This window comes from Coturnix japonica, chromosome Z, assembly GCF_054131305.1.
Source record: "Coturnix japonica strain WE chromosome Z, WE-NBRP24, whole genome shotgun sequence".
Classification (NCBI taxonomy): domain Eukaryota; kingdom Metazoa; phylum Chordata; class Aves; order Galliformes; family Phasianidae; genus Coturnix; species Coturnix japonica.
The window spans coordinates 31,525,424-31,546,675 of record NC_140702.1 but is presented as its reverse complement, the minus strand read 5'-3'; the positions used below and the strand labels follow the sequence as shown (position 1 = coordinate 31,546,675).

Genomic DNA, 21,252 nt, shown 5'->3' with positions numbered 1-21,252 from the left:
TTACAGATTTAATACTCAAAGTGAGAACAAGGGCAAAGCCAGGAAAAGGCTATCATCGCAAGTAATAATTAAAGCTGATTTCCAGCACTGACTCTCAATTTACAGGATCTCTTTATACTACATGATGGCCTTACTACTATGCATTTTCCATTCCAAAGCACTTAGCTTCTTGGATGGTTCAAAAATTCTTCCCCACACATAGTTAAGAGAAATAATGTAATTCCTCCCCAACTGATGTAAACTAAGACAATGCAAGGATGATCTTCCAGCCTATCATGGTACTTGACTGTTCAACTGAACTCTCCCACAGAACACCAACTAGCAGCATTTGAACAACTGAGTAATTGCTCTGTGTAATGTATTCCTTGGACAAGAAAATCTGGGACGCTAACCCACAGCAAACTAATTTAAGACCAGTGGAGCAGGTGGGTACAGAATGAGTAACCAGAGATCATCAACACCACAGGCAGGAAAAAAACAACCACAACTAAAGCTGCTCATTTCATGACATAGAATGCTTTTAAAGCTTTTAAGATATTAATATCTTAGAATGATAACATAATGAAAACATTATATGATAGTTTAATGAAAACATAGTCATGTTTGCATTTCAAGCAGTCAACAACAAACACTTCAGGAAAATAAAAAGAAATCTTTTGGTGGATTAAGAATCCCAAAGATTTGAGACTAAAGAACTGCAGAAAAGAAAGCTGATAGCTTTCAGAAATTCCACACTCCTAAGTGCTGTGGCACACAATGCAGCTATTCAAAATGTTGACAGATATTCTGTGTTTAGGCAGGAAGAGTACACAGATCCATAAGACAACAAAATATACAAAAAAAAAATCAGAGCAGTATAAAAACTGGAGTTCCAGGAGGTAAGCTGGAGCAGAATCTGGAACAAAAAAAATGAATTCTGAATCCTATCAAAGGTCTTCCAGCAGCACCCATTTCTGTTCTACTGCTGATAATTAAAATACCAGTATATTTTGGCCTTACTCATTAAGTTACTGAATGCAGAGCTTAAAACTTCCTTCAAATAATGAAAACTCTTTGGCTACATAACAATGATAAAATCTTTTGCGTTTTACTCACCATCCCTATGCAGAAGAGGATGAACAAGAGCAGCCACGGTACATCTGTACAGCTGTGGTCCTCCAGAGGCTTCCATTCTCGTTTGGAGCTCTTACATGAGAAGAGAGACATGGGGTTAACAACATTTGTTTAAATTTTCTGCTCCTAATAGATAACAAGTCAGAAAATAATACCATAGGGCATTAACATACAACAGGAGTTGTCTTTCAACTCTTAAATACCAATGGTCAAAAAAATGGAGAGTAAGACCTGTGAAAGGCACTTAAAGAAATAAAAAATAAATAAAAAATAAATTCTTAATTGGCAGCTAGATCAAAGAATAATTTACCCAGAAAAAAAAAACCTGAATTATGCAGGACTTTACAGGTACCTGTCCAATGAACAATTTTTTTTCTACTTTTTTTATTAACTAGAAAGAAGCTAATGGCATAGAATCAATGTCTTCTGTTGTAGACTTCAACATCTACCTTGCACTATTTTGCACTGGAGATTAAACTTTTAAAAAATTAATGCATTTAAAAACACTACACATACAGTACATGTACAACAGATGCATTAAACAGGTATTGAAGAAATACTTGTCTACCTGCTAAGAGGCAGCGGAACACAACATTTCAAGAAAGAAATCTCTAGTCAATATTGCTCAGGTGCCAGAAAGGAAAGTCTTGTACTGAAATGTCAAAACAATAATGCTGAATGCTATTTATTATGCTGCAAATCATAAACAGATATTTCCGAGCAATTCCAACTGTTTGCTGCTCATGAGGTAAAATTTCACAGGTGTGCGTACACCACTAAAATACTCAGGTCTTGTGGCTGTTTAGACAAATAGATCAAAAAAAGAACAGTTTTTATGTAAAGAACACTAGCTGTTGTAGAAAAAAAATAAAAAATGACCATCCTAGAATGTTATTATAGACAATATTAATTACAGCTACTTTTAAAAAGACTGTTTTAGACAGTGTACAATCTTACAATTAATTCCAAAATAAGTACTGTTCATACATTTTTATGAAGATCTAAAAAGCCACTCTCACTGCTTTTATACTCAGGGAAGAAAAGGAGATTGAGATATCAGCATAAAGTACAGCTCTCTTCAGAAACAGAGTCAAAGGGGATAGTCTGCCTAAGTTTTAGATTTCTTTTGCACTCAAGACTCCAAAGCATCTTCAAGACTTACTTGACAGGGCAGAAAATGTCAATATTGAATTAAAACAAACACTGTTGACATTTCATCCAACCATTCTATTTTCAGCATCTACTTTTGCAGATTTTTATATTAAAAAAAAAGAAAAAGAAAAAAAGCATGTAACCTTTGCAATGTTAGGAAGACGTGCTTTGCTATTCACGTATCTGGATAGACACCCTACGCAGATAATGCCATCTGAAAACAGTAACTGGTTACAACGTAAGAGAAATCCTGCATGCACCATGTATCAAAATGCATCCCTTCTGAATAGCTCGGCTTTTCACCAGGAAATTCCACCCTATTTTTGCCACCTCACATTAAGGAAACTGCAGCAGCATACGTGTGTTTATATTTTTAATTTGTGTTCTACACATTCACTCATCAGTCAAAAATCTTGCTATTTTATTCAACAGCCACTTCTGAGAGGCACTAAAAGGTCACATCATTCATCCGACTACACTCATTCAACAAAACTGCCTTCTGATCCTGGCAAGCTCACACTTTGAACTAACACACCATTCAAACTTAACATTTGCAGTAAGACTGTGACATTTATATTGTTTCAATTAACATAAATGAAACGCACAAAATATGTAAAGCTTTGTGCTTCGCATTCATAAGTCTGCTTCCAAGAACCCTTGATATCTGAGAGTCTTACTTTTATTTACACAAAACACAGAAAAATTTCAGCTACAGCTGCTCCTTAAGAGTAATCTGCCCTTGAGAAAAGACGCCGCAGTTAGATGGATAGGGTGGTGTGGGGTTTTTTTTATTATTATTATTTTTTATCCTCTGTACCATCTGTGAACAAAATCTTCTAATAGGATTTTTAAAAGCCATGGGACATCCTTTGAAATAGCTCCGGCAAATATTCAGCTTGTCCGACCAGTCACAGTTACAGTAAGCAAACCATTTCACTTACAAGCATGGACAGCAATTTGTGTTTCAAAAAGACAGGTTGAAAAGCCATGGCATAACAGGTATGTAGAAAGTTACAAAGAAGAATTCAGTCTACATCAATAGTTTTAACTTGGCTCAAAAATACTAGCTATTTTAGGGAAAAAAAAAAAAAAAAGAAAAAAAAAAAGATAGGGAAGGTATTTTAAATAAAAAGTGCCTCTGGAAGCAGTTAACAATACACTACTTATCAACTAGCAGTTTAATCACTCAGCAAACTAATACTGTAAGAAATTATGCGTCTTTAGGATAATGACTCTCTAATTCAGGGCTTGCTACAACCCAAGCTGGCTGCCAGTATCTGTTAGCTGTTTTCTTCTCAGCTGCTTCCATGTACTCATGATTTCCACTCAAACTTCTTCCTTGGCTTTACAACCCTTAAACATTGTCTTTATGTCTACACTTCCCTACTCACTATTCCCTGTGCAGACTACACACTACACAGTTGGTTCAGATACCAACTTTTGTTCTTAGGAAACAGAAATTGTGAGCCTGTGCTCAACATAAGCTCTAACAAGCATTGGTTGTTCTACAGCCCGGAAACCGTACTTTGTTTTCATAAGTCAGCAGTTCTACTCACTTCCACTCGAGACATTAAAATTCCTCAACATTTGGCAAGACAAGAAATTCAAATAAAAGAGAGGAAACAATTAAAAAAATAATATATATATATATATATATCATCTTTAAATATAGATTTAATAATTTATACTATGCTACCTATGGATCCTTTATGACTAATAAAGCACAGGACTACCTGCACACTACGGCAAAGAACCAGAAGTGCTGTCAGACAAAATGGACCACAGGAGAAAGTTACACAAGTTAAAACATCAGGTTGGGAATGTTTTCCTGTCCTCAACAGCTCTTCAGTCCTGATTTTAATGGTTTAAGAGTTATTTGCTTAAGGATCCAAACAAGTGTTCAGAAGTTAGTGCAAAAACAGTCTGGAGAATGGCTAGCAAACTCAACAGTTCCCAAAGACAAATGAGAATGTGAGTAACAGAAGCCAAGCACTAGGCAAGGATTTTAGCGAACAGTGTTATATTTCACTATTGCAACAGTGGGTGTTCTGCAAGCAGGAGTGCCTGATGTAAGAAAAATAAAAGAGACCATTTTCTTGCTATTCCCTCTATTCATTTACTTCAAAACATATTCAGATTCCTCTTCCAGCTTCTCTCCCTGACATTTCCAAAGAATACCTTCACTGGACTGAGCAGTGGGAGAAATCTGAATATAGATTCCTCCTGCATATGTTAATATAATTCTTTACAGTTATCAGCACAGCACAAAAACAGTGGTTACTACTTTCATTATAACTGATGTATTTACTGCAGGGCATCACTTTTGTTGGGCAGTTGAGTGCTTATGAGCATGTTTTTAAGTAAGTGCACAAAAGAAGTAAAAAATGAGGCATGTCAGACAAGTATTACAAATACAAGAAATTACAGAGAACACGCAGAACGGTGAAAGCAACCACATAAAAGCCACAGTACAATGACTGCCCTGACACAGTCTGAAGAAAAAAGAAGTAAAAAAAAAAAAACAACAAACAGAAAAGATAATTGGATGATGAAAATCAGGTATCAAGGACTTTCTTTTAACACGGCATCTCCTGCAATGTGAAAACTGGGAGTAATACAACTGAAGTAAGACGTCAAGTAAAGAATACATGCAGTATTACATGCATATGTAGATATATAATACAAATATATATATATATGCATGCATGCTGGCGTATGCAAACACACATATAATCAAGCTGTGCTTAAGTAGCAAAGGTGTGAATAAGATCAGGATAATCACAGAATTTGCAATCAACAGAAGATGTTGCAACCTGGGAGTAAATAATGATAGATAAAACAGTGACCTGAAATTCTTGTGCTTCAGCATTTTATTCTGTTCTACTTGAAGCCCAAACACCAGAAAATTAGACAAAAAATCTGAAATCATTTTTAAACAGAGATACACATAAAACACTTTTGACATTCCTTCTAAGAAGGCAATCAATTATTTTCTTTTATTTTTTTCTTACCTTCAAACCAGTTCTACCAAGACATGAACATGTCGCAAAACACCTGGTTAACCATTTGCAGTCAGTGAGAATAAGCTTTCACATTTTCTAGACTAGAAACTGACATTTCTTTTTCTATTCCATACAGAATACAAGACAAGGCATTTTGACTTTAGAGGGATATTTCTGAACAATCAGGTCTACATTTAAAAAGGATTTAAAGGTGCATTCTCAGGGACTTGACCAATTGGCCCGATCTACCTTTTAGGATTTCCTTCTATGCTTTAATAAGATGACTTTTCAGACCACCAACTGGTTTCACTACTCTGCTGGAAGTTTTGCTGAGCCACCATACAGCCAGCCACACTGATGCACAACTCGTGTACAAAGGCTTCACTGCTGCTTTCACCATTAAACTCAGTACCTGAGCTTTCCTTAAAGGCAGCGTAAGATCACAAACTAAATTTACCCCAGTATTTTCCCTTAACAAACACACTGCACTTCTAAGGCCTCATCCCCTAATGCTTAGTTGCCCCATCTATCCAACCCACCTTCCAAGTTTTAAATATCTCAGTTACCACAGCAACTGCATACTCTTTAAAAAGACTTCCTCCAAAGAGCACATTGACATCAAATCAGAAAATTTAATACAATTTGAGATTCAACTTCCATAGAACAGTTGTTAGGCTGCTGAAACAAATGCTGGCATTCATAAATATCTGAATTTGAGTCACTCAAAACAGTGTCTCTCACTACTCATTTCAGAGGGACAGACTTCTATTCACTTTTGAGCACAGAATTTGGAAAAAAAATAAGGAAAATAAAGAAAGTAATTAGCTCTGCAATGCATGGTCAACTTTTATTTCCCTCCAACTTCCCACATGATACAATCAGATCTTTCTGCCTCTAAAACAGCGAACGTTATGACTATTGTGCTTCAAGCGGCATAAACATTTCCTTGTTTTGTCCCCATTTTTTTTTTTTTTTTTTTTAATCCTTCTGAAGTTTTCTAGTATCTAAGAATAAATCAGCTCTTGCTAGTGCCCTTTTTTTCTGCAGTAGCATTTTGACCTCAGTCTTTCATTAACTCACAGGAATGTAACAGCTTTGAATTAACTGGCAATGCTGAATTAGCTATCACTGCCAAGCTGGCTGAAGCTGGGTCAACGATTTCAAGAGTTATTTGGGGGAGAACAACCATTGTTCTGAAGGAATTAAATGTGGGTAATTTGTGCCAAAGCCTTTTCTTTTAAAACACAAATAACCATATGTTTAGATCACTGCAAAGGGATCATATAAATGAACTTTTCAAATATCTATAATTAATTTAGACTCCTTATTGCATTGCAGAGTTACTATAGCAAGAAACAGAGTATACACTGTTATCCTTTCCAGTCTGTTTCGGTCATACTAAGAAGGTATTGAAATTTTGGACTGCAGGTATTTCAGGCTGTTTTTCTTCCACTCTGAATGAAAGGATAGCTTTCATTGTACTTTTATAGATCCTCCGAGACATTATTAGTGATGTGGCAGTCTAAGATCACCTGTTACAAAACCTAACCGAAAAGCGGTATTGATCTAACCACAACCCCTTTGAACTCTCGGTTTTTTATCACTTTGCTTTAACATCTAGATTCAGAGTATGCGCAACTGCAGCAGACTGCAGAAGAGTAAGTAGAAATAAGAGCTGATGGAAGCTACATTTGTATTTGCAAACGAAGGAATTCAGAAATGGCTATGTAGCAGATTATTTACACAGAACACAAACAGCCACAGCACGCACAAAGCAGTAATATGTAGCACCTGGAGACATGGAGGTGAAAATGACACTCATCCTGCCCAAGTCCTTTTGTGGGAAACAACCACTGTGTCCTGTAGAGCTCTCTCTTGAAAGAAGATTTCAACCATTTCCTAGTTTATCTGAATTGCACATTGGGCATTTGTACAGACATTCTACACTGCAGCACAAGTTTAGTGCTCCTGAATATCCAAGACAGGTGCAATACCACACACAGCAAAAAATGGCACCTGAGGCAACTGAACCCACTCCTGAATTCTCTTCCAGAGCATCACGTCAAACAGCTTGCTATCAAACACACAGTGTCCACAAGCTGCCCAGCAAGCTATTTTTCAAACATGCCCATACTGCCAGAAAAAAAAAAAAAAAAAGAAAAGAAAAAAAAAAAAGTAGTTCTTGAAACATTTGTCAATGTTTCCTAACTACCAGGCAAGGAGCGTTTCTTGGATCTGTATCATTTTATTTATTAGCTAAATAACAGGCCTATTCATATGCTGGCCTTTACCATGAAGCAAGCTGCGTGGAAAAATACAGATCACAGCCTGAACAGGCAACCGGTCAATGAGAAAGGGCAGCTGTCAGCTTGGAAATACAAGAAAACCGCCTCTAGTTTCTTCACACTAATAGAAGGAACTTGTTTGTGAGAAACTACGCTGTAGCTGTAAGTATCCTTGTTTTCTGTGAACTACCTTGCTTAACCTGATACATGACACTTTGCTGTCTCCTGCTGTTATATATATCTGGCCACATTATCAAGGAGTCCTGCAGTCATCTTGCTGGCTGCCACAGGTATCTGCTAGGGGAAATCTGAGGGAAGACACTCCGCCTCCCCCAGTAACACTATACCTCTCTGTTCAACTGATGAATATTGACTTGCTTCTGTGTACTTTCTTTGGCACTGGCAAACCTTTTGCAGAAGCACTGGTGCCTCTGAAGGCAACCTATAAAAGAGGGGAAACAAACAAACAAACAAATATATATATTTTTACTGCAAGAGTGCAATTCTCTGGCTTACCAGACAGCATGGCACCTTTCTGTCCGAGGTACAGCATGCCTTTCTACACTGTTCAGCTTCTTAGAGAAAGAACTAGCAATAACTGTACATTGTCCTGACAAAATTTCTTTCACTTCTCTGAACACATCCTGATCCTTGAACTGAAGTGGATGAGGAGATGAGTCCTGATCTCATTAATAGCTCAGGATATTTCTAGATTACTCTACCTTGGAGGCTAAAGCCATGAAAGAAAGAAGTTTCCCACTCCATAAACAACTGCCTCATTTTGACATAATTAAATGAAGTAACCATTCTTCTGGATAGTTCTCCTTCTTCACAATTAATCTAAACTGCAATGAATAAGCAGTCTGCATCTAAAATAAATGCTACCAATTCAAGTGGCTCTTCCTTCCAAACTCTCTCAGGTGGAACGTGGGGAAAGCTCATGCAGATTTCTTGCTCAGCAGTTAGTGGGAAGCTTGCAAAGGTATTACAAGTGCCATGGTTATACCATAGCCTCATGCCAGTCTGTTAGTTCCCTCTTGATACCACATCTCTCTCCTGGTTTGCCTGCCTTCTCACTTGTTACTTCACTCTCCTGTTGCATGAGACTATCTGGGAGAACACTGTAGGGAACAGGAACAGATGAGAGGCTTAGGAACAACGTCATAACCTAGAGTAAACTATCAGTCTGTCTCACCATGGAGGGGATGTTCAAACAGCTAAAAGTCTGTGCAAAACCACCTGTGAAAGCAGTGAGTCCCAGCAGAAGGGCCTGCTGCTGAAAGGCAGACACATGACAGGAAGATTTCACGGTACTCTGCTGACCAGAGGCTGTGCACCCTGAAGGTGGAGCATCTGCTGCAACGAGGGCAACTGTACTGTACACTTCCCTGCTCCTGGGTCTTCATGGAGAGAGCAGCAACATCTGCAGTGGGCCATCTGTGGTGATTTCTGTTTACAAGGAATCCCCAATATTTACAAATACTTGGGATTTTTTTTCTAGCCGTGACTGCTGGAGGAACTTACACTCATCTCTATGTTAATTTACTCTGGTAAACAGAAGGCACACAGGGAAGATGTCTCAGCCCCTTTCATCTTTTGACTCCATTACTGTTGGCCTTTCAAGTGGCACCTACTTTGGCAAGGTGGGGGTTGTACTCTACTCATGGTAACCAGCAAAAGGATGAAAAAGAATGGCACCAAGTTGCTCCAGGGGAAGTTCAGGTTGGAGTAGGCTGTCCAGTCACTGCCCGTGGAGGTATTCAAGAAACATGGAGATGTGGTACTACAGAAGATGGTTTAGTGGGCTACATTGCTGGTAGGTGAATGGTTGGACTAGATGATCTTAAAGGTCTTTTCCAGCCTTCATGATTCTATGACCTACATTTTGAACACAAAGTGGTTAAAACAAACATGATATCAATTACAGGTGCAGACAAAGTACGTCCCTCTTATAAATATCAATGAGACAGACATTACTTCATGAAAAGGAGAGGATTTGTCTGCATATACAGCCAATATAATAGATAATAACTGATCTGAGCAAGTATGTAAAACATAAAAATATGAAATTAAGATCTAGCAAATTGCTTCACATTTTCAAAGAAACGCATCAGTCAACTCATAACCTGTTAAAATAGAGCACAAAGGGACTCCTGCTGAGAGGGAGTAAAAAGATATGCCCGTTTTCTAAAGCCTTCACACATAACAAACAGAGCCTAGAGCCTCTGACAATATGAAGGCTGATGCAAGCTATCTCTAGGGAGAATTAAGTCTGATTATTTTAGGCTCTTCTATTACTCAGAAGATTGGATGATTCCGTTCCTAAAAAATAAAAACACTCAGTTCTTTGCACATAAAGCATCTGAGAGGAAGAACTATCCCAAGTGAACTAGCTCTCTACATAAAATTTTCATGTGATGAAAAACTGTTGCCAAAGTGAAGTCCTGAAGTGTTAAATCTGTCTGCAATGTGTGGCTTCATTGACTGCAGAAACATTAATATGGTTCAAATGTCCAACATTACCTGCTGATTTCCTGAGCATGACTTAAAATTGTTCAGATAAAATACCCAACAGTAGAGAAGTGCAGGCCACGCAACAGCCAAACACGGATTCTGACAATTCCCTCAGGTTCATATTACAACTGATTTATTATGCAGCAATTTACTGTTACTCCTTCATTATTTGAGTAGGTACAGAAAACCCAGACTCTAGTGATCAGTATGAGTTCTCCTGAAAGGAGGAATCACAGAATCACCAAGATAGGAAAAGACCACTAGGATCATCCAGTTCAACCACCCATCTATCAGCACAATTTCCTACTGAACTGAGTCTCTCAGTACAACATCTAAATGACACTGTTGCAATAAAAACACCTCCATGCTCACATACAAATTAATTCTTAGTAGTAATCTTGATACAGTCTCACACCACAACCTTGACTGCAAATTGGAAAGACGGGGATTTGACGATCTTACTATTCAGCAGATAAATAATCGGTTGGATGGCTGCAGCCAGAGGACTGTGGTCAGTGGCTCTACAACCAGCTGGAAGCCAGTGATGTGTCCCCCAAGGGACAAGACTTGGGGGTCCTGCCAGACAAAAAGCTGGACATGAGCCAGCAGTATATTCCTGCAGTCTGGAAGGCCAAGAGTATGGGCTGCACCAACAGAGGGGTGGCAGCACAAAGGGAGGAGACTGTCCCTCTCTGCTCTGTTCTGTTCTTTTAAGGCCTCACCTGGAGTGCTGTGTCCAGGCATGGAGCCCCCAGCACAAAGAAGCAAAGCTGTTGGAGTAGGTCCAGATGAGAGTCACAAATTGATGAGAGGGATGGTGCACCCCTGGCTAGGGTTATTGAATAGTTTAGATACTAGGAGGACATTCTTTACCTGAGCAGCAAGGCCCTGGCACAGCTGTCCAAAGAAGCTGTGGGTGTCCCATCCCTGGAGACTCTCTAGGCCCTGCTAGTTGGGATCCTGAACAGGCTCAGCTAGGGGGTCACAGCCCTGCCCACAGCACAGGGCTGGAACTGGGTGAGCTTTGTGCTTCCCTCCAGCCTAAACCTTTCTTTCGTTCTACACTTGGCCTGATCTGTCCTTGAGGGAGAGCAGTTGGGCTCCTACTACAAAAAGCCTGCCAATATAGCTTCTCCAGGCAGGCAGAGACTTTGAAATGCCCATATTTACAAACACAACCACAAGTGGTAGTCATATCTAAAAAGAAATGAAAACAGAATGCACTGTTATTTGCCAGTGCCCTCCGAAATGATACCATTCTCTGTATAGTAAGCCAACCCAAACACCTCTGGGCTACTCCAAAAGGAACTGTGTTACAAAATATGACAGTTATGGTGGTGTTTGATGTCCATTTCTGTGGTATGTCTACAACAGTTTTATTCATTTTTCAAGACACTGTGAAGCAAATGCTAGCTGAACTTCTGGGACCTGAACCCATATTTGCCTAATGGCACCAGATCACCAAGCATTATCCAAAGCCTTGTCTCCAGAAAAGATGCTCAGAGACCTGACTAGAAAAAGGAAGAGTTTTCTGGTAGTTTAGTACTACTGCAAAGTTACGCACTAAAAGGTAATGAACTTACACTGTACTTTTTCAACTCAGTACTTCCACACCTGGTATTTCATTAATATTCTCATACATGCCACACAATATTTACAAGTTTTCGACATAATGTAAATGAAAACAAAAGCACATAAGACAGTGCTTATAATATTATTGATGGTGCAATATCAAGATGTTTACACGGAGAAGTCATACTTTGAGACTTCATTTATGAATCTGACATACGCTGTGCAGTATTTCATATTATACTCATTTTCAGTCAACTCATATTTAACCCTGCTTCTAAAACTCCCTTGGTGACATCACTTCCATCACAGTCTACAGCTTAAATATTTATCTTGCAATATAACACAGCTGTTTTAAAAAGAGCTGACATGATCAGCACACCTGCTGATATTTTAAATTTCAGAAATATGGCCATCTAGAGACAAAAACTCAGTTTTTAAATCCCAAAGCATTTTGTTCCTGTTTCTTCTCTTCAAGAAAAATAGTGAAGTACATATTTGAAAGCAGCAGTAAGTCAGGGCATTTCAAAAATACCACAGTAATATTTTTCAGGTAATTAGAATACACATTTCAGTGCATATTTGGTATTTCCATGGGGCTTTATGATCAATAAAAAGTAATTATGCCAAAAGAGAAAGTTCACTTTAAAGATATTTCACACCGCGTTAATTCATCCACATGCATTTTTTTATTTGTCCATTGACCTATCGAACAGGTCCTCAGATTTTACTCTTGAGACTGCAAGTCTCAAACTGTTATTTATTTTTTAAATCTTCAGAATAGTAAAACTTTGTACAACAACAGCATGTGCTTACCTTCCACATAAGTTAGCTTTGTCACAGCATGGTATCAGCAGTAGAAGAAACCCTCAGCAGAACTCCCAAATGTGTGGTCTCCATGAGAAAGTAAGGACATTCCAAAGAAAATGCTGTCCCTGTTTCTGTGCACTCACTCTGTTGTAAGCAATTTGCTCTAAAAGAACTTTTTCTCCTTTCTAAAGTATCTGAAGCTGAAATTCAAGACCAAACTCAATACAACTCTTTAAGAGCTCATGACCTGTTTTTTGTTGTTGTTTTTTCAATTATTATTACTGCATTTACAGTCCTTGAAGAAGAGCTTATAGAACCATAGAATCACAAAGGTTGGAAAAAACCTGAAAGATCATCCAGCCAACTGTTCACCTATTACCAATGGCTCCCACTAAACCATGTCCCTCAACACAACATCCAGTCATTCCTTGAATACCCCCAGGGTTGGTGACTCCACCATTTCCCTGGGCACTCCATTCCACTGCCTGACCACCCTTCCTGAGAAGTAATATTTCCTAATGTCCAGCCTGAATCTCCCCTGCTGCAGTTTGAAACCATTGCCTCTAGTTCTATCACTAATGACATAAGAGAAGAGGCCAACCCCCAGCTCACTACAACCTCCCTTCAGGAAGTTATTGAGAGCAATAAGGTCTCCCCTGAGCCTCCTCTTCTCCAGGCTGAACATTCCCAGTTCCTTCAGCCTCTCCCCATACCACCTGTGCTCCAGACCCCTCACCAGCTTTGCTGCCATTCTCTGAACACGTTCCAGTGTCTCGATGTCTTTCTTGCAGTGAGGGGCCCGAAACTGGACACAGTACTCAAGATGCAGCCTCACCCTAGACGAGTATAGGGAGACAATCACCTCTCTGCTCCTGCTGGCAACATTGTTTCTGATGCAAGCCAGGATGTTGTTGGCCCTCTTGGTCACCTGGGCACACTGTCAGCTCATGTTCAGCCAAGCACCAATCAATACCCCTAGGTCCATTTCCTCTACCGTCTTCCAGCCACTCGATCCCAAGCCTATAGCTTGCTACCGTGTGAATGCAAAGACCTACTTGATAAAGAGTTCTGCAAGCTTAGAGAGTCATACTGGCATGTACTAACACAAATACAGTCCTGGAACAAAAAATTGTGACTCTACACTAAACACTAGGAACTCGCTCTTGCATATACACATTACTCATCTACATTATTCTGTATCATTACATATGAAAGCAAAAAGAGAGCTACAACAGAAACTGCAAATCCATTAGGAATATTCAACCATACTTAAAAGGTCATCATCAGCACAGATTGTAGAAAAACACTGAGCTTACATAGATTCTTCAGTAAAAAACCCTGACTTACAGGTTCCAGAACAGGATTGAAACCCACAGGATTACAATAAGAGGGCAGTCTGAGGACTGCCCCAATGTCTGAGAACATCTAAAGCGCATTAGACTAATAAGAACCAACATTAAGAAGGCTCTACTTGATATATGGAAAAAAAAGAGTGGAAGGAGAATAAAAAGGCCAATAATGCATCAGGAACTTTCCTCATCACATAAACACACTTCCTCGCGTGTAAGCAATTATTTTGCAGTTCTTCATAACAAACTAGGGGGAGCCTGATAAGGAATTCCCAAGTTCTAACTATTCCAGCCTTGTACAAAACACTTTAATGAGTTTCCTGTTTAGTTTCTACTGATCTAAAAATAATATTTGGACTTCTTTTTCTCAGTCAAATAATTCATCTGGAGAGCAGCAACAGTGGCTCCATACAAAAATAAATATATAAAAGTCCAGGCCAGAGTTCATTTGTGCTGTAAACAGCTGCTTAATTACATCGTATTTATTGAGAGAGGATGTCATGCATAAGTCACCACATTCCCTTTGTCATTATGCTCCACTTCATTCTAGTAGTATTACTGGCTCAAACAGCTACAGCTAGAAACTATCATGTTAAACATATGTCAGAATGTCAACTTTTGTACTTAGTGCAATCATCTCCTACTCTTGCAGAACACTGCCTGCTTGGTGTTAGTAAAACAAGAGAAAAAAAAAATTGTAGAATGGTGAAGATGGAATTGAAAATGGAAGATTCCGAATATTTACTCTTTTTTCTTATTCAAATATTCTTCAAGCTGTTTTAAACAACTGTACAGTTTTATTCCTCATTACAAATACTTATGTAAAACAGTTTTAAAAAAGGGACAGAGGTGCAGCCCAAGGATAAGAGGCCATTAAACGCAATGAAATTCATTCGCTTCCTAAACCTGTAAAAGTGACTAGAAAGCCTATTTACCAACACAAACTTGGTCCCTGAAATTTATGCATAAACAAACTCTCCAAATAGTTTCATCAAATATAGGTACAAATTTGCAATCAGTTCAGCCAGTGGGTAGAAGTAATGTGACAACACCCTGCTTCACTGGCTTTTAGAAGCAAACTGTTGGATTTATATAACCACCCATATTCTTTAAGTGAAAAAGATCCAAACACAAAAATAAAACAGCTTCTGTCAAGTTGGTTCACCAGTTCTGATTTTCACAAGCAAAACAACTTTAGTTCAAATGAACAAGAAATATAATTAGCCTGAAGGAGAAAAATGCATGCAAAGTTAATGAAAAGCTCCCTTCAGAGCTAAGGGCATCAAGACATTGAGAACTTCACCCACATAAACCACAAATACAGCCAATCAGGAAAAACAAGTACTCAGTGGTGTGATCCTGAATACACCCCTTACGATTACCAACCTGAAAGTTTGACAGCTGACAGCAATCCAGATGCCAGTTAAACTACCATAAGCTTTTAACTTAGCATTCACTATTAACATAGCCAGATAATTAATCTTTCCTGAAATCATTCTCTCTTTACGGAAAAATTATCTTGTAATGATGCAACACTCTATACTTGCTCTTAATCCAAGTGTTCAGCTTTTGAAGTGCTAAAAAAATAAAAAAATAAAAATAAAAAGCCAGTCAGAGTTATCCATCTCACAAAGGAAATAATGCACTACTTACAAGTTTTAAGATCTGACATAACTTAAAGACAGTCTACACTTCAGAAGCAGCTAGATCTCTGCAAAAAAAAAAAAAAAACTCAATGGATTTTAAAAGGAGTATTTACAAGTAGCTCTGTAGTTAAAGTATTTCCTTCTATGAAAAGATCAAAAGGAATCATTTGCACCGGTTGTGCAGCTGCTTGCGACAGCAGTTGTAAAATGTATACCCAATGCTTCACAGAGAGTGAATGGAGTTCGCAGACCAGAAATACAGGAGAAAACAAAACAGTAAACAGTTCCATGAGATGCCTTACTGAAAAGCACTGTTTCTGAATCCTACTTGTATGCTTCATCATTCATTCTTTATCTGCTTGCCAGAGGCTTCATCTAGAGCCAAGGTGCTGAGAAAGAAAATAAATGCTGTAACTGCTGGAAGAAGAATTCACATCTCATTCTAGTTTTAGTCATAAACACTGTTAACCAGTTCGTCTTCTTCCACAATCATGCTCATAAGCGCAATGAAGCAGGCATGGTTTGATACCTCTTTTATTTAGAAATTTGACAGCCAAGAACCTCTAGCAATTGAAGCTGATGTGCGATGAATGACATATGTTGCCCATAAGAGCTCACAAGAGACTTACGTTTCACCAGAACTATGAAAATATTTTAAAAGCTATTAATTCCAAATTTATTCTTTGATGCTTTGACCGTAGGGAAGGTTAGTGGATGATGTGTCTTCTCCTTCTATAGTGGAATGTTCTTCTGGTCTTGCAAAAAACAAGTCCACTACTAAAACACATGCTCTATTTAGCCCACTCATCCCTACAGTTTCCAGCAAGGTCTGAAGATCTTTTCATATTCATTTTACATGAAGTTTACAAAAAAGATGTGAGGATTAATACATATATACATACACACACACGTACACTGAGTTATTTCCCTGACCAAGCACAAACACTGAGGCCCTGGTAAGTTGATCTGATCCTACAACAGGATGCCAAAGCACGTACCCAGTAACTACAGTCAGCTTCTTCAGTTTATCCACAGACGATCAGGAAAACGAATAAGAATTCCATATTGGAGCTAATCCAAGAAAAAGCAGTTTAAGAAGATCCACTTTGTCTCACAGATTGTATCCTTTCACAAACCCCAAAACTCTGTATCCCTATATACAGCAATGCAAACTTTGCTATAAACCAGACCACTGGAGCCATCAGAATTAAACTATAATGAAAGTTTGCTTGCCTACACAAACAAAACACACAACCCCAAAAACAACAACAAACAAAACAATCCACCACCATCTGTATGGATTACTTCAGTCAAACAGCTCTACAGCAGAGACTGTCAGTTATGATAAGACAGAAGTGATGAACTCTTATAGTACCTCCTGCAAATTCAATTTATCATGGACTAGTACAGTGAGACAGAAAACATCACTGAGGAATAATGGAAAGAACAGAGCGTGCTGCTCCACAACTGCAAACTTTTATTTTTTTTTTAAATATATTAAACCAAATGTTTGATGAGGAACTTGACTATTCTATCTACCCAGAGCTTCAGCACTACTAAAATTCAGAAAGCTCACTTCCAAAGGATAACAACAACAGAAAGTAATGAGGGAAAAAAATACTTTAAAATATCGTCAAAGTTTCTTGCGCAGCAGATATACGATGAAAGAGATGCACTCAGACAGAAGCACCTTGGAAAACTCGTGATGAAAACACAGTGAGGGAGGACCTAGCTGTAACAGCATGAAGGTAATGACAATGCAACAGCACTGCAAGGCAACAGATACATAAATTGGGGCTTTTTTCCACCCTTTACATGATTTTCATCTCAAATAAGTCACTGCACCTCTGCCTTACAACCACAATTCAAAGAAACTGAAGCATTAAGAGGATCCAAGTCAATTAATAGTACACAGTTGGAAAGCATAGCTGATACTGCATAAGGTTTGGTCAAAAAGCTCATGGTTCAAAATGAAGAGAGCCAAGTAACAGAAAAACTTACAGCGAAGTACACATAAATAAGTACAGAATAGTACGAGCACCTAAAGAACCAGAGACCATGGCAGCCATAACAGTGAGAAGAAACAACAAGAACTTCAGCCATGACAATAAAGAACAAATGCAGATCAGAAAAGACTGTGTATCAGAAGTGAAAGAACTTTGTTGATGCATGAAAGGCTGAATTAAAGAGGGAAAAAAGCCCAAAGTTTTCCAGATTGAAGCACCTCAACAGTTAAGATGGCAGCAAACGGTGACTGTACCAGGAAGAAAGCCTGGTATGGTCCTGCCAAGTTTAAGCTGGCATCACTCTTGACAGTTCAAATTGGTTAAAATAGGAGAAAGTTAATGAAACAGGGAAAAACAACAATCAAAAGGAAGTAAAAGTGTAGATAGTGGAAGGAAAAAGGAAATAACAGCCAGAGAGTGGAGAAACGAGTAACAACAGGAGGGTAAGGAAGCAGGGGAAACCTTGCTGCTTGGCCAGGAGCGTGCGGAGAGCTTAATGAGGTAAATTTCAGCCAAGTACATAAAAAGGTTTGGAAGAACTTGGTATGAAGGAAGAGGAGAGAATGTCCCACAATTTAGATTTTGGTTTCCTGTTCCAGGAGTTTGGAAAAGAAGGAATGCAGACTGAAACTGACAGTCAGTTCTGCAAATGGAGAAAAGTAACTCGGTAAGATTTCAGAGGGAATAACATGCCAAAAAAAAGGTAAAAAACAAACAAAAGAAACCCAGACGTTTGGAGATAAAACAGAATGTAAGGGACTTTAGTATCAGGCTAAGCAAATAAAGGCAGGAAAAGCAGACAACATGGGAATCCATCGCTGAAAATAGTAGGCTCAGTGCAGAGAAAAGGTAAACATGTCAATTTGAATCAGATTTTTTGTGGGGGGAGGGTGGAACCTTTAGATTCTGTAGGGAAAGAGAAGCAGGAAAAAGCCTAAGGCAGAGCTCCTGACAGCCTGCAAAGCAAAGGAACCAGGAAATGCATTGAGAAAAAAAAAAAATAGGAAAAAAAGCAATAGAGCATGAAATAAGAGGTACAGAGAAGTCAGTAAAGAAATCTGCCTGGTTCAACAGCCAGTCACAGGTAGATGCAGTAACATAAATGAGATGAGGAGGTGGCAGTCGTGAGAAGGGACTTGGAGATGCAGAACTAGACAAGAAAATGGCTGGCAAAGCCAAAATACAAGTAATCGCCTCTCTCAAAAGCAAGAATGAGGATTAGCAGATGAGGATCAAACAAGCTGGGGAGCTGGAGAATAAACTTAAGGAGAAAGGAACTTGATAAAGTCCTAAGGAATGAGGAGTCACGATAAGAAAGACTGTCAAAGCCTAAGATGAAGCTGAACAGGGAGAAACGAGATGTGAGGCACCATGAAGGAACATTTGATGGAACCCTGCTCAAGGAAAGCTTCGGAGGAAATAAGGGAGGGGAAGGCATAAAGGCAGGGGTAGAGGAAGCCAACATCTATTGCTAATGATAAAGGAAGTAGATGACAGACGATAGGCTGTAACGCAGAGCTGCACTGTTGGTAGAAAGGTTTTTGCAAACAATATGCCAGACAAAACTGTTGCTGATAAAAAATTCAGCAACTAGCCTTTGATTCGGATTTCCTGAGGAGATGCACGATTGCTCTTGGTTAGGGAATTAAATAATCAACCATTCTCTGTAGCACAGTTACGTAGATGGGATGCTAAGCTCAATTACCATGCCACATCTTGCCACACACAAGGAAAGCAAATGAGAGCTTCAGCAGCATATCATCAGCATCATGAGATCTGTCAGGGAAAGGCAAATTTCATAATAAATAAATAAAATTGGTTACTTGGAATCTGTGAACTTAAAACATCCAGTCTTCTGTTTCTTCCTGCTGTTGGTCTAACACAACCCACAAACAAGCCTGCTTTTCCTTCTAAGATAACATAAATGGAACAAGCAATTCAAATTCTTAAGGAACACCTAGGAGGGGGGTATGAAACACTTATAAAAACAGATTTTGATACAGATCACAGAAATAAGGTTGGAAGGGACTTCAAAACATCACTTCAAAACATCTGCCTTGCTCAGTGCTCAAAGTCCATATCAGCCTCGCCTAAGCCACTCCTGGCAGATGTTTATCCAGCACAGTTTCAGCAAACCTCAAACCACAGACTCCCTGGCAGCAGCCTGCTGCAGTAGCCTCATGATCTGAACACCTCCTCTAACATTCGTGGAAAACAACATTCTCTACAACTCCAGACCATTTCCCCACGTTCCACACAAAGCTCGCTGCCTTCCTCTTTGCAGCAAAATTTGTCATATGGAAGGGATGTTGTTCCCTACTGCAACTGGACAGCTCTCTGCAGCGCTTTGCGTGGGAAGGACAGAATCCTTATTAAAAATAAAAAATTAAAAAAAAAAAGGAAAAGAATTAAAAAATAGTAATAAAAAAGAACACTGACTGAACGGCTGAGTTAAAAAAAAAAAACTCATCTCTGTGATGAGTCATCCGGGACGGCAGAGATGGACTTTCCTACAGAAGCAGCTTGCTAGAAGCTGGATCCGGCCACCGCAACCCAAGGGAGCCAACATTTACGGGCGGGCAGGCGCGGCACTGTCGCGGCGTTAGTCACGATCCACAGCCTCGGGAAGGAGGCCGAGCAAACAGCGTGAAGTTCCGGGGGGAGCAAGGCCACACGAGTGGAGGGACCGGGCGAGCGAGAGGGAGAGCGGCTCGGGGGTGGGGGAGGCGAGCCGAGGACAGCCCCAGGCACCGGGAAGGGCAGCGGGAGCAGCCGGGCCCAGAGCGTGGCAGGGCCGGGGGCAAGGGCTGGGCGAGGACGGGAGGAGCCCGGGGGAAAAGGGCACACGGCGTGCGGCGGGGAGCCACCAAGGCGGAGCTGCGGGGCCGGAGACGCGGGAGCCCGGCGGCGGAGGGGCAGAGCGGGGCGCGGGAGCGCTCACCTGCGCGGCGGAGCTGCAGCAGCCCATGGCGTCCGTGCGTCCTCACCCCGGCGGAGCCCGCTAGGCGCTGGGCATCCACCCGCCGCGACGGCCCGCCCCGGGGCGGTGGCGGCAGCGACGGGCGAGGCGGCGCGGGGCAGTGCCGGGCCCTGTCAAGAGAGCTCCGCTCCGTCAGCGACTCCGCCGAGGCTCCCCCGCAGCCTCCCCGGCGGCGGCGGCCGCGGTCGAGGGGCGGGGCCTGAGGACGGGGCGGGGCCTGAGGGCGGGGCGGGCTGCGAGGGCGGGGCCGGGGCACTGCAGCGCTGGGGGTACCTGCGACACCGGCCGGCACCGCCTCCCCTTCCCTTTCCCCCCGCCCCGCGCGGCGGGTCGCTTCCGTTGGCGCAATCTCTTTTTCCCGTTCGCCTTGTTGCCAAGGCGACAGCGGGACGGCGGCAGGGTTGGAGCGGGTCCAGGTCGCCCTCCCTTCTCTGAGTGGCTCCCGAGCGGGGAGGGTGCCCCGCGGCAGGCCGGGTGCTGTGGGAGCTGCAGATAAGCTCACAGAGCAACGAGGGTGATAAGCGCGCAGACCCGTGTGCCTTGAAATGCCTTCGGTGCAGTTTATTACGTTCAGCAGCTCTTATTTTAGTTGCAGCTGTGTGTCTTGTCCAGTCATGTGGCCTGGAGTGATTGTGGATGATGTGTGCCCATATCCCTGCATTAGGGGTTGACTGCCTTGTATTTTTGTGGCTGGCTTGGGCAAGTTTTGCAAGCTTCCCAGAGACAGACTCAAGGATTGCTATTTTGAGGTGTCTGCCTCAGTGGCTGCACAAAAGTTGCTTCGTGTTGCTCATCAGCTACGTCAGGGTGGTATCTGGTGCATGCA

General features: G+C 40.7%; 1 protein-coding gene across 4 annotated transcripts in view; it reads right to left on the bottom strand.

Annotated features, from left to right (window-relative positions):
• The window catches only part of SLC44A1 (solute carrier family 44 member 1), a 64,253-nt gene extending 43,618 nt beyond the window's left edge, over window positions 1–20,635 (bottom strand). Inside the window, exons 1-2 of one of the 4 annotated variants that reach the window (XR_014939299.1) lie at window positions 20,388–20,599; window positions 1,096–1,185 (exon numbers count right to left, since the gene is read on the bottom strand). Coding sequence is in view for 2 of the 4 variants with exons in the window: in XM_015849614.3 (XP_015705100.1) it covers window positions 1,096–1,185; window positions 20,388–20,414 (117 nt within the window). In the remaining 2 variants the exon portion in view is untranslated. Of the gene's footprint in view, window positions 1–1,095; window positions 1,186–20,387 lie in introns of all 4 variants that reach the window. The other 3 variants (XM_015849614.3, XM_085528615.1, XM_085528616.1) reach the window with 3 other exon arrangements.
• Window positions 20,636–21,252: the final 617 nt, after the last annotated feature.